Source organism: Haliotis rufescens, unplaced genomic scaffold, assembly GCF_023055435.1.
Source record: "Haliotis rufescens isolate VD_foot unplaced genomic scaffold, xgHalRufe1.0.p SCAF_1, whole genome shotgun sequence".
Taxonomy (NCBI): Eukaryota; Metazoa; Mollusca; class Gastropoda; order Lepetellida; family Haliotidae; genus Haliotis; species Haliotis rufescens.
In genome coordinates, this window is record NW_025963779.1 from 64035286 (window position 1) to 64049997 (window position 14712).

Below are 14712 nucleotides of genomic sequence, written 5' to 3' on the forward strand. Positions count from 1 at the left end.
CAATTGCTTGGAGGTTTTGAAAACATGCTGACGGGGATTATTGGAAATATAGCGCCCTGAAAAAGGTTATATGTTTATCTGTTGTTTTTGTTTTTCAAAACCAAAGAGTTATCTAAATCCTTTAGGGTGCAGGCTAAAACGGCACCTCAGCAAAACGTCACCGATTTCTCGGGCGAAAACGGCACCTCATTTGTCGAAAACGGCTACTAATTGTCGGGCGAAAACGGGACCTCCATTTTTAATACTTTAACATGAACATAGTAATTGGCATTATGATGTAACATAATGATATACATAATATATTCGAACATCTAAAGGATAATACAAATATTTGAAAATATTTAATACATAATTTCATAAAGTTCTGTCATGTGTCGCCGATGACAGGTCGATTTTTACACGTCCACAAATCGCACGATGAGGGTTCAAGCCCTGCTTGCGACACACGTTTTCCCACAAAATTTGAAAAAATATTCACTTGAGCGACAAAATAAGATAAAGTTCCGTGATGCTTCAACGCGAATAACTGACAACCAACTGTCAGTCCTGACATTAAAACAATAGAATGACGTCACTCACGTGGTTTAAGGTATTTCTCTCACATTAAGCTGCAATGCCTGATGTAACAGAAATACTGTACAAACTTGCCTTAAACTCATACACAATAGGTAAATGAAAAACACAAAGTCCACAGTTGTGAAATTATCGCATTATGAATCCGAAACTCTGTAGATTCCCACATTTGTCCGAACAGTTTAAGATTTGTTAATTTCACTTTAGCAGTCTAGAATTTCTACATTGAAACACTGTAGTCTTAAATTATAGTAATTTGTCAAAAATGCCAATCTGGTATGAAAGAATATACCAGATTCAGATTAATAATTAAATATCTGTTCATCACTAATCTTAGTTTTCCTCTCTTATAGATAACCATAGTTATCTTATCTTCATTTTCTTTATATACTCAGCATCTTATTGAGCTGGTCATGCAGAGACAAATCATCACGTTTTCAACTTCCAAGATGCAGTTCAGTTGCATCTGGAATGAACCATTTTGTGCCCACATTGACTGTTACATGTCATGTATTGCATGTGCATGGTTAAACCGCTGGTTGCGTTCAGGTGAGTTTTGGTATCGTTTTCCATCGCCTTCAATCTTGCATGTTTCATTGTTTTTAATAATCGTTGTCCATTTTCCAGTTTCATAAATGCATCCAATCTGTGTGACAGGCATAAACAATATGTTCTTCAACTGTTGATCACATTGTCAACATACTCAGACCTGTTGGTGTATGTTTATGTTTGACACCCTACATACCTGGGTGACCCTTCAGTAACGACACTGGGTATAGTTCTACAATGTCATACTACCATCATTCTGAATATTATCCAGTTGTTCTTTGATATGATGGAAGATGATAATGCAGTGAGATGAGCGGACTGTGCATCATGTCCAACATCAACACATCCACTGGGACAAATAACCCAAACAATTATTGTGATTGTTCATTCTTTACATCAATACAAATTGAAAAGAAATAGTATTGCAAAAATGCAATTCACTGATAACAATTTATTGTAGTTATGGTGTTGGAATTAAATTGTAATAAACATTAAATTTAGGCATGTCAAATTCATTTTTATTTTATTTTAATCAAGTACAATTCATAATATATACCAATCAGATTCATCAACTTCTGTGATATTTTAAACAAATGTAGGAGTGAGTGAGTGAGTATGGTTTTACGCCGTTTTTAGCAATATTCCAGCAAATATCACGGCGGGGGACACAGGAAAATGGGCTTCACACATTGTACCCAGCTGGGGAATCAAACCCGGGTCTTTGGCGTGGTGAGCCAACGCTTTAACTACTAGGCTACCCCACCACACCAACAAACCTAGGAAGCTGCAAACAGACATTCTGCATATCCAAAGGCCTTTGGTCACAAGAGAAAAGGGTCTTTTCCATTGCCGATTGAAAATGTTACCTTCCATGATGAATCTATTACAACATGCAGTGAAAAACATATTTCTCCCGATGACACTACACAATGTAACATGAACTGTAAAACCAGTTGAACTGCATTCAAACTCAAACTGATCCGATTCCATGCTATCCCTGAACAAAACATCACAAACAAATTTAAGTTTCTAAAAATGTCATTGAGTGTGTTGATGAAGATGAAGTGTGTTGTTGAAGAGAATTCTGTCAGAATATGAGCTTCCATGACATTGAGCTCCTCCCCTTAAATGCTTGTCCAATGAAAATTGCCAAAATATTTCAATATCAGGAAAAGAACATAATTATTATTTTTTGTATGGCTCGTCTCATTTATAATGAGCTTATTAAACCCATGAAACAATACATCACAGTAGTTTGTTTGGTTGTTTGTTTGTTGTTTGACGAAGCTATATTCCAGGTACATGACGGCAATCTGTAAATAATCAAGTGTGGACAGGACAATCCAGTTTTTGACATCATGAGCATCGATCCACGCAATTGGAATACAATGACATGCATCAACAAAGTCAGTGCGCCTGACCACCTGATCTTACGACAAGCATAGTCGCCATATATGGGTTGCTGACGACCTATTCTACCCCGGATCTTCACAGGTCCACATCACAGTGACCACACCCTGACATGTTAACTCATAGTGACCTTCAAATTCTCCATTTTTCTTCATAGATCCCTAAACGAGGACAAGACAGTCCAACATTTTGATCACACTTTTGACAAACATGATGCTTGCGCATTAACACCTTCTAATCATACACCACTGATGGCCAATACCAAGAACTATGATAAACTATCCATTAGATGTTTATACTGGCCATCCATTCAGATCCTAGACTTCCTTATTCCATACATCACATTGTTCTAAATTTCATCACATCTTTTCATATGTCATCACATGCCCACACGATTTGCATGTTTTGGAGTACATATCCTCATCTTCGTCATATGTTTCTTCACCAAAGTCATGTTCATGGGATCCTGAATCTTTCCTCCATAAACTGCTTCTGACTGCCATCCGCAACTCTGCAGATAAGACAAGAGTGGATTGTAGTTCTCTGTCATTCAATCACAGGACGTTTTAGCCAAATTAATGCATATTCATGGACCAAACCACTCTTTGGCTGAATTTCTCTGAAAGATCCTGTTATTCAATGGTTTACTGTGACACCCTGTTAATGCAGATGGTATGTTCCAGTACGGGGATCAGGAAATCATGAGTATATGTCCCTTGTGTTAATTAATTACCCTTTATGCATGATCAGTGTATCATGTACATACAAACTTTCAGCACATTAGTGGCAAAAATAATTCAACAGTTACACAATGACTCAAATCTAAATAACAATCTCACATTTTACAATTGTGGTGTTGGGGGAGAGTGTCTGCTTGTATTAGATTAATGTTGATTTTAAAGTGCAAGCCCAGGCAGTGTCACAACAAGAACCATTATTTAACTTTTTAGGTATGATGCGGCCCAGGACCAATCCACGACCTTCCGCTCTCAGGTAGATGCTCTTTCCACTAGACCACAGAGGCAGCCCTACAACCCTGGTGTGAGTATGTTTCATCTTACAAAGTAGACACAACTTCTTAAAATTACTGTAAAGGCGAATTTTGGTATAGATCCTTATATTGTTGTCAATCAAGTCCTGCACCATACCCGTTGCCTTTACAGTTATTAAAGAAGTTGTTATCCATAAATTGTGTCTACTTTGTCATCCTTCAACTTCTAAGTAATGCCTATCAAACAATTCATGTTTCATCTATTGATCACATACCTTTAACTCTCTTATCAAACTTCTTCTGTTTGGACTTCTCTCTGTTCTGATCTCTCTTCTCATGTTGTTCCTCCAGTTTCTCCTCGTCCCCCCACACTTCCATGGCCCGATCTGTAATCTGTAGTAACAAGTCATGCATCAGTAACTCCCATATGATAGCTGACATACATCTCATTACCCAGAGGCTGGAGAAATTGTGCATTGTCTAGGAACAAGGCAAAAACTGCCATCACAATTGTAAACAAATATGAAACTGGTTGTCTCTTTGGTCTTGATACATCATAATGGTCATGATTTAAAAATGTTTCAATGTGAAATTCACATAAAATACCACTTTTCTATTGGATAAGAGGCTTGTCACATTACAATAGATGGACTACTAATTTTGTGCAAGCCATAAGTAGTATTTCACCTATGAAGATCTGGGTTAGAATAGGTCTTCAGCAACCCATGCTTGTCGTAAGAGGCAACTAACCGGATCGGGTGGTCAGGTTCGCTGACTTGGTTGATGCATGTCATCCTCTCCCAACTGCGTAGATTGATGCTCATGATGTCAATCAATGGATTGTCTGCTCCAGACTTGATTATTTACTGACAGCCATCATATAGCCGGAATCTTTCCAAAAGTGGCGTTAAACAACAAACAATCAGCAGCAAGCACTGCAACCCAATCCCATCAACCATATCGGGATTTTGTGACAGCTGTGATAAATGCCAGTGGAACCAATATTTCAGTCATATCACAAATGACTCTCTTCTTATACCTGCCCATGTGTGGAAGATGCTTACACTATTGACCACTGTTTTTTCTGGTTGAGTGAGTGAGTATGGTTTTACGCCGCTTTTAGCAATATTCCAGCATATCACGGCGGGTGACACCAGAAATGGGTTTCACACATTGTACCCATGTTGGGAATCGAACCCGGGTCTTCAGCGCGACGAGCGAACGCTTTAACGGTTAATGAAACAACACATAAACACAGCTACAAATCATGAATATTAATTAGAAGACTGACCATGTAATTCTAAAATGATATTATTTTTTTATTGTAGATGTGTCAGAAGCACGGTCTGAAAGGAAATTTTGTGAAGGGATCACAAAACTTCAGAAAGACAGCCTTAACAGACCATGCAGGCAGCAAAGATCACAGCGTCGCTTTCCTTTCTGAAGCAAAGTCGGCAGATGAACCACTCCAGGCTCTATTTGACAAGGTAAATATAATATTTTTATATAAAACGTATATATAAAAACGAATATGACTATCGTTACTGTCTTCAATTATTTATATAATATAATAATAAAATACAATCGGTCGTGAGATTTATTTTTACAAATATTTTTTTTTGATTACCGAGTACTGAGGAAGCCGACGAGGCAGTGGTCACCCTGCTAAGGAACATTTACTTCGTTGCTTCGGAAAACCTGCCCCTCCAGAAATTCGAATCTCTCAACAACCTTGCTGAATTACACGGAGCGAAAATCACATCCAAGCTCTATAGAGATGCAGCATCTGAATTCGTAAATATTATCTCGGATCTCATTGAGGAGCAACTACTTGCGGAGATTCGTGTGAGTCCACCGATTGCTTTCCTAATTGATGAAAGTACAGACCTATCTAGTGAAAAACATTTAATACTATTTATCTGTTATTTGAAAGATGGTGTCTTGTCTATCAAATTTGTGAAATTGTTACATGTACATGCTGCTGATGCTCAGAGCACTACTTCTGCATTGTTAGCTTTTATTAAGACTTCTGGTGTTGTGTTGGGGAAAGTGTATGGGATGGGTTCAGATGGTGCTGCTGTGATGTTAGGCAAACAGGGTGGTGTGGCTGCGAACATGAAGGATTTCTGTCCTCTTGAGATGCATTGTGTTGCACATAGACTGGCCTTGGCATGTGTGGATGTCGCAAAATCAGTGAAGGAGGTCTCGTACTATGAGAGTATATTGAACACCATTTGTTCCTTTTTCAACCGTTCGCCAAATTGTTTATCAAACCTCCAGATGTGGCAGGATCTACTGGACGAACCTCAAGTAAGACCATTGGAGGTGCATCGTGTGAGATGGCTGTCAATGACACGAGCAATTGACAACTGTGCAAAAGCTTTGCCTGCCCTTATTGCCATGCTTGAGGACAATAGTGACACGGACATGATGGCAGACTCTTTGCTGCGACAATTGACTACATACAAATTTAGATTTTTGACAGCTTTCCTACAGGACGTTTTTGGTATGAAAGGGACTGTAAGTAGGGCTTTACAGACTCGACTTACGGTGACATGAGGAGGACTATCAACGCTTTTCTAGATGGACTTGAGGGACAGTACCTGACCGAAACACCGACGTATGGACCGAAGTTACGAGAATTTCTGGCGAAGACTGACGAGTTTGAAAGTGTCACAATGACGAGATCACATCATGACAGAACACTGACTGATAGGGCTAGGGACTGCGTACAAGTTTTAGTTGACAATGTAACGGACAGATTCCCCGACAACGAACTATACAGTGCATTTGGTGCACTAGACCCAACGGGCTTCCCTGACAACACACGTGACTTGGCAAGTTATGGGGACAAGAGTATAGCGACTCTAGGACACCATTACGGTAGCAGACGACAAGGACACACACCTGTTGACAAAGACGCTCTGGAGAGAGAGAATGGGGGATATTTCGGCCTTTGGTGTACAACAATTACAGACAGTTGACATATGGACAGATGTTAGTTACTGCCTATGCTTCTAAATTGACGGAACAATTCCCTAATGTAGTGAAACTAATGGAAATCGGACGTATTTTGCCCGTATCCAGCGTAGAGTGTGAGCGAGGTTTTTCTAAACAAAACCTCATCAAGACTCGACTAAGGTGCTCTTTGACGACGGAAACATTGGACAGACTGATGCGGATTTCAATTTGCGGACCAAGACTGAAGGACTTTGACCCTAGACGGACGCTACGACGATGGAAGGGCAGACGAAACAGACATTTATACAGCGGCAACGAATCGATAGCCAAGATATTGAAACCCACCTGTCGATAGATGATGCGGGAAAAGAATGGCATTGTTATTATTAATATTTATATTTATGCATGTAAATAAAACTACAAACAACATGTATATCAGTGTTTTTATTGTTTATATATTATGAATACGTCATAATATACATATGAAAGGGTCTTACTAAAATACGCTACGCGATTTGAAGGGGACGTGGCCTAAATGCAAATTACCGATTGGGATTTTAAATTTTCCGGACCCCTGCTTTAACCACTAGGCTACACAACTGCCCCTTTTTCTGGTTGAGGTAGTATTAGTGCCCGATTGACAAAATGTAGAGACTGTTTAATTCAGAGCCATAAACTGATGTGGTTCTCAACGGAGCTTCCAATCAGCAGCAACTTGTCAGTACCAGTACATCGACCCGTGAAAATCCCTGGTTGAATAGGTCCTCTGCAACCCATGCTTGACGTAATAGGCAACTATGCTTGTCGTAAGAGGCAACTTACCGGATCGGGATATCAGGCTCACTGACTTGGTTGATGCATGTCATCATATCCCAGTTGCGTGGATCGATGCTCATGATGTCAATCAGTGGATTGTTTGGTCCAGACTTGATTATTTACAGACCGCCGTCATATAGCTGAAATATTGCTGAGTGCGGCGTTTAACAACAAACAAACAAACAAGTACATCAAAGCACTCTTTGAGGATTCGGGTCCTGCAGGATAAATATTTATTTTCATAAGTCCATAAAAATAATCAACTCTAGAGTTGCCATCTTCCGCATGGTACAGTGGTAGTCCACAAGGAAATGTTGCAAGTCCTTACTGAATTTTACTAGGATCAGTCGAGCCGCTGACTTATGTTAACTTCGAACATATTTCTTATTACTTTTACTATTATCCCACTTGATAAGCAGCCACAATCTGGTGCCAGTACACCCTACTGTACCAAGTTTGTACACCTACTGGAATTACCTCCCTTTCCTTTATACAATATAGAGAGTTGTTCTGGCCTGCTGAAAGCCACTGAATTGACATATCTGCAACTGACTGGAGTTACCTCCCTTACCTCCTAACACAACAAACATCTACCAGTTATCTTATGGTATCTCCTTAGGCAAGTGACTGTTCGAAATGCTAAATATGGTAAGTCAATGGACTAGCACTATCAAACTCGCAAAAGTCCGGACTATTACAAGCTGCTGTAGACAAGTGCATGAACATCAGATAGTATGTGTAACAACCATGAATGTGAGGTTAAACTCATTTCACCTGACCTCACATCGCCATAAGCACACAATACAGCATCAAACAATGACTCTCGAGGTACTGCTTCAGTGAGGCTTGTGCCTACCCGAGTCTCGAGGTACTGCTTCAGTGAGGTTTGTGCTTACCTGAGTCTCGAGGTACTGCTTCATTGAGGCTTGTGCCTACCCGAGTCTCGAGGTACAGCTTCAGTGAGGTTTGCGGTTACCTGAGACTCGAGGAACTGCTTCAGTGAGGTTTGTGCTTACCCGAGTCTCGAGGTACAGCTTCAGTGAGGTTTGCGGTTACCTGAGACTCGAGGTACTGCTTCAGTGAGGTTTGTGCTTACCCGAGTCTCGAGGTACTGCTTCAGTGAGGTTTGTGCTTACCTGAGTCTCGAGGTACTGCTTCATTGAGGTTTGCGCTTACCTGAGTCTCGAGGTACTGCTTCAGTGAGGTTTGTGCTTACCTGAGTCTCGAGGTACTGCTTCAGTGAGGCTTGTGCTTACCTGAGTCTCGAGGTACTGCTTCAGTGAGGCTTGTGCCTACCCGAGTCTCGAGGTACAGCTTCAGTGATGTTTGCGGTTACCTGAGACTCGAGGTACTGCTTCAGTGAGGTTTGTGCTTACCCGAGTCTCGAGGTACTGCTTCAGTGAGGTTTGTGCTTACCTGAGTCTCGAGGTACTGCTTCATTGAGGTTTGCGGTTACCTGAGTCTCGAGGTACTGCTTCATTGAGGTTTGCAGTTACCTGAGACTCGAGGTACTGCTTCAGTGAGGTTTGTGCTTACCCGAGTCTCGAGGTACTGCTTCAGTGAGGTTTGTGCTTACCTGAGTCTCGAGGTACTGCTTCATTGAGGTTTGTGCTTACCTGAGTCTCGAGGTACAGCTTCAGTGAGGCTTGTGCTTACCTGAGTCTCGAGGTACTGCTTCAGTGAGGTTTGTGCCTACCTGAGACTCGAGGTACAGCTTCAGTGAGGTTTGTGCCTACCTGAGGCTCGAGGTACTGCTTCAGTGAGGTTTGTGCCTACCTTAGACTCGAGGTACTGCTTCAGTGAGGTTTGTGCCTACCTGAGACTTGTGGTACAGCTTCAGTGAGGTTTGTGTTTACCTGAATCTTGAGGTACTGCTTCAGTGAGGTTTGTGCTTACCTGAGGCCCGAGGTACAGCTTCATTGAGGATTGTGCTTACCTGAGTCTCGAGGTACTGCTTCAGTGAGGTTTGTGCTTACCAGAGTCTCCAGGTACTGCTTCAGTGAGGTTTGCGGTTACCCGAGTCTCCAGGTACTGCTTCAGTGAGGTTTGTGCTTTCCTTAGTCTCAAGGTACTGCTTCAGTGAGGTTTGCGGTTACCCGAGTCTCCAGGTACTGCTTCAGTGAGGTTTGTGCTTTCCTTAGTCTCAAGGTACTGCTTCAGTGAGGTTTGTGCTCACCTGAGTCTCGAGGTACTGCTTCAGTGAGGCTTGTGCTTACCTGAGTCTTGAGGTACAGCTTCAGTGAGGTTTGCAGTTACCTGGTTCTCGAGGTACTGCTTCAGTGAGGTTTGCGGTTACATGAGTCTCGAGGTACAGCTTCCATGAGGTTTGTGCCTACCTGAGTTTCGAGGTACAGCTTCATATCTCCCCATCTTTCATTGTGCGGGTTCTTCCTGATGATGAACTTCAGTGCCGGTTCTCTTTGATCAAAGTCACAGTCCTTCAGCAGAAACCTCTTCTTTGCATCAGATTTAGTGATTAAACCATACTTTTCCTCATTTTGTCTGCATGCAAGATGAAACAAACATAATCAAACACTTAAAGATTCAACAATGTAAGATTCATATAATGTACCATTAAGACTCAACACTTAACATGCTTAATTAACAGCTTGTTATGTTTTTCATAAGAAATGTATTTGTGTAATGATATTGTCTACAAACCTAGTCCAAAACTGAAATAAGCATATCATTAATATTCATAGCTTTGTATACCTAGTCTGAAACTCATCATTTTGCAAAAAACATTTCTGATTTTCAAATGGTTTTACAAGATGACCTGGATTGATTCTGCTGTCTGCAGTTTCAGGTCTATAAAAGATAGGAAGGCTGCCTACTGTTGTATTACACACGGACAACAATCACATCAACGGTTGAACACACTGCAACACAGTTCCCACCTGCATATGTCAAACAAACACATTAAATGGCTGAACTGACTACACTGTCCTCACCTGCATATGTCACAGACAGCCAATTCAAAGTGGTTGAGGAGGAAGGACTCCATAAACTCCTTCCCACATCCATCACACACAAGGTTGTCAACTGCCAGCACGGCACCTGCAACAACCATAGTGACCTCTGAGCTTCTGCTTATGTAAACACACCAACATATCAGAGCCATTAAGTCTACTGAGCCCTAACAGTACAGGACAAAGAATTAGTATACACATTATTGAGGTGATATCCCAGATAGATGTCCCAGCTAATCATGCTTAAGTCACTATAGTCATACTTCAGCTGTGTTACCATGGTAACAGCCTATGTGAAAATGACCCTGCAATACACATATAATTTTAAAAATACAAATCTTCAGACTGTCATCATTTGCCTGCATCTGAATATTTTCTGGCACTAGCATCACAGGTCCATAAGGTAACTCTGAAATTTGGCCCCTAACCTTGTAAACATACTGAGAATGAAAGAATATCTTGGAGTTTTTAGTTTAGTCAGGAAAGCCTGTCGTTTATAGAGTGGACACCATGTGCCATCTTGGCACACATGATCACCACACCTGACCATCACTCATGTCACAATGAGTCTGCTTGAAGTGGGAGAATAGCCCAAAGTAATACAGTTCTCAGATGTTTACTACTTCGGTGAAGCCCACGAACGTGGCTGGGGTTCTGTAGAACCTAGAAACATATTCAGGTGGAACCGTGATTCACGCTCATGACCACAGTTTTCCATCATGTCCAAGGTACATAACTCTTACAAGACTGGGTCCTATGCCCCGCCCAAAAATATGAGAATAACAACAAGGTGCTACCTTCAGGATGGATGATTTTCTTGTGTACATTCTGCAGAGCTTCGTCGTCTTCTTCAATGTAGAACCCTCCACCAGAGTCAATCTCACGAGGTGGAGCCTTAACTTTGTGTTTGTCCCTGCAAACAAAGCAGCATCACCATGGTTACGTAAATATCACCATGTTGAAATAGAGTAGAAGAAAGGACATTCTAATCAGTTCTTGAAGGATTCAGTGGAGAAATTCTTCAAATTCTTAAATATGTATTATATTGTGGGTTTTGTTAGCGCAAATAAACATGTGTTTCAAATGCTTAGGAAGTATCTCACAAATAGAGAAATAATAAGCCATAAGGTTAACATTTATTGAGCATTGACTCACAAATCAGAATCTATTCAAACATAACTCAATTTATATGTTACCATGGTTACTTAATATATGAAAGAAATTGAGTGAGTTGGGTATAACACCACTTTGAACAGAATTTGAGTGTTGGAAGAAAGTCCAAACCTCAGGTCATTTATGTTCTGTGTTAAGTGAAACACAATGGCACCGATATGATGCTGACAAGTCAGCAAGGATCACAAACGGCTCCATAATAGATATGAAGGAAAGTAAAAATACAATATTATACTCTCATCAACAGTGATCATTTTGCTTAAAGCTATCACTCCTGAACCATCTGTTAACATAAATCAGTGTTATTATTAATATGCATGATATAAGTGTATTTATCAAACCAGATGATTATTTCTGAACACAGTCCAAATGACAAGACCTGAGAATAATTTGTAAAGTTTCTCCACAATAGTCGTTCATTCAGAAGCAGAGAAAAAGAGAATAATGACTGTTAAATACAGAGGAAACAATAATACCTGTGATGTCCCTAAAGAGTAGGGTTCAAATACTATTGTTCTGACAACACTGACATCCTTTTCCCTATCATATTTTGAAACAACTCTGGGATCATGGGACAAGGAACTAACATCACAAGAAAGATTCCATTTAAGAATCACTTCCTTGATGTGAAGACATCCTCACAAAATGGTATAGAAGCAAACAGATTGGTAGGGATACCTTGAACAGCCCGAAGACCAAAACGTCAACATTACAAGTACCTGCATTAGGGTTTGAACCTGAGTATGAGAAACTTACAGGCTAACTTAAGTGGTAGGTGGTTTCAAACACAGTTTGAGTCAGAAATTGAACTCAGTTTCATTTGAGAATAAAACTGAGACATGACTTTTTTTAACTTAGGTTTGTTTGGAAAATTGGGGCCTCATAAAACAAACTATGACCAATGTTGTTTTAAACTGTAGTCATATGATTGATTAGGTGCCAATGCACCTGACAGCCTTGAAATTTGGTCCAAATAATTATTCCCAGGCCTTCATATTGTCAAACATTTTCTGCAGTATAAAACAACAAATAAACAAACATGCATAACCACTATGTATGATTAGGATAACAGAAAACTTACGGTTTTCCCTCTGGATAAGGCCTACTCTGTAAGCGAGCTTGTTTTAGAAGGAGGGCTTTTTGCCTGTTTCTCTCTATCCTGGCCAACTGTGCCTTGGTCAGTTTTGGTTCAGATTCCTGTATATCAGGACTATCATCATGTGGACTGTCATCAACTGCATCTGTTTAAAGCACATGTTTACAATGCATTAGAAACATTGTTTCAGTCCCACCTTTCCATATAAGCTCTCTTAAATCCTTTATTTGGATCGACCCTTTTGTGTCAGACCCAGTTTACAGACCCAGGATATCTTCAGATAAAGGAATAACACACCTTTTGTATCTAAATAGCGCAATAGGAAATTAAAGAAAAATTCTTGATACACTAAGATTGGAAACATATCCAAGATTTGAGCAATTCCTGTAGTTATTTTTTTTATGTTTTATCAGAGAGCATGGATACGGATGGAAGCCTTTACAAAACAGCATCAGCTATTGTTGACAAAAACAGCACCAAGACAAATCACGTGTGTTAAAAAGCCAGGAAACAAGTACCTGCCGACATGTTTTCTGCCTTCAAGTAATTGAAAAACCACAAGCAGCCAGACTTCTACGGGAGTAATATCAGTATGTGTAGCCAACTGCAATATTACAGTTGTGTTGATAAACAATTCAATACATGGAGGCTGCCATCTTGAAAGTTAGCGCCATCTACAGTGACGGGAAGTAACTCTTTCTTCCTTTAGTCGAGTGTTTTTAATCACAAATAGATGCATAGAGTATGCAAACAACGACCACTGGCAACATGAGAAACCTCAATGGTGTTGCAGCGCTTAGACTGGGTTTCTGTCTACCTACACTACGCGTACCAACAGTGGAACCAGTTTAGCCGTTTCTACACACTGTCACATATATATATATGGTATGTTGTGCACATATATCTCATGACGTTGTTTAGTGTACTATTTACAATGTTGTACTATTTATTCAATAATTAATTTTTTTATCGATAATGCGTTTATTTATATTGTTTGTTTGTTTGTTTTTTTAACGCCGCATTCAGCAATATTCCAGCTATATGACAGCGGTCTGTAACTAATCGAGTCTGAACCAGACAATCCAGTGATTGACATAATGAACATCGATCCACGCAATTGGGATCGGTGACATGCATCAACCAAGTCAGCGCGCCTGACCACCCGATCCCGGCAGTCGCCTCTTACGACAAGCCTTGTCGCCTTTTACGGCAAGCATGGGTTGCTGCACCTATTCTACGTACCCGGATCTTATTTATATAACAAATTCGATTCTCAGGTATATAGAGTATCTCACCCAAGTGTCTCTTGATATCAAATATAATCAACACGAGTTGAAAAAAGTGGAAAAATTCCGAGGCTTGCCGAGGATTTTTGCCACTTTTATCAACGAGTGTTGATATATTTGATATCAAGAGACACTTGGGTGAGATTTTATTTATCATCCAACATCATTCTTTCAACTTTTTCAATTTGTAGACAGTAATTAGCAGTGTCTTCAGTGTAAAAAGTACTGCAAACAGCTTCAGTAGCAGAGTCATTAGTGATGTCATTTGATTGTGACGTCATGGTAACCAGTGACATCACAATGGTCTGCAAAGCATGGTGACGTAATTTCATTGCAGCGATATCTACAGTGTGGATATCGCTTGATCTCATCCAAGCCATATCTCCCGTGGGAGCCAGTTTTGGATGATAAATCAATAAAACTGATGGGGTTTTTTTAGATTGATATTAATAGACTATAATCTATTTGAATTTGTGTTATGACAAAATTAATTATAGATGTTATATCGTAAATTCAGTTATTTGATATCATTAAATCATTTATAGATAAAACAACATAGAAATGTAATTTTCGATATTAATAAGTGAATAATTAATATTATTATAAGTGAATAGATCTAAATCAGTTAATGTGAAAAAGCGACTGATAAAAAAAAAAAAAATCACATGACGAAATGAACACTTGGTTTCATGAATACACTTAAAAGATATGAATGAATTATTGATATCACTAAATCGTAATTAAGATATTAAAAATACTTCTGAAGTTTTGATAACACAAATTCGATTTGTTTTTAAAACATATCACAAAAAACAAACATTTTAATCCAAATCTAAAAGTCGAATTTGTTATATCAAAAACTATTTCATGATTTCAATTATTATTGTA

General features: G+C 39.6%; 1 protein-coding gene across 1 annotated transcript; it reads right to left on the bottom strand.

Moving 5' to 3' along the window:
* Positions 1 to 1510: 1510 nt before the first annotated feature.
* Positions 1511 to 13292, bottom strand: LOC124142410 (DNA repair protein complementing XP-A cells homolog). Its single transcript, XM_046510865.2, has 7 exons — positions 13057 to 13292; positions 12524 to 12683; positions 11067 to 11182; positions 10252 to 10357; positions 9637 to 9802; positions 3799 to 3916; positions 1511 to 3043 (listed from the first exon to the last, which is right to left on the bottom strand). Exons 1-7 carry the CDS (start codon positions 13064 to 13066, stop codon positions 2892 to 2894), a joined length of 828 nt encoding a protein of 275 aa, XP_046366821.1. The 5' UTR covers positions 13067 to 13292; the 3' UTR covers positions 1511 to 2891.
* Between the last annotated feature and the right edge of the window lie 1420 nt (positions 13293 to 14712).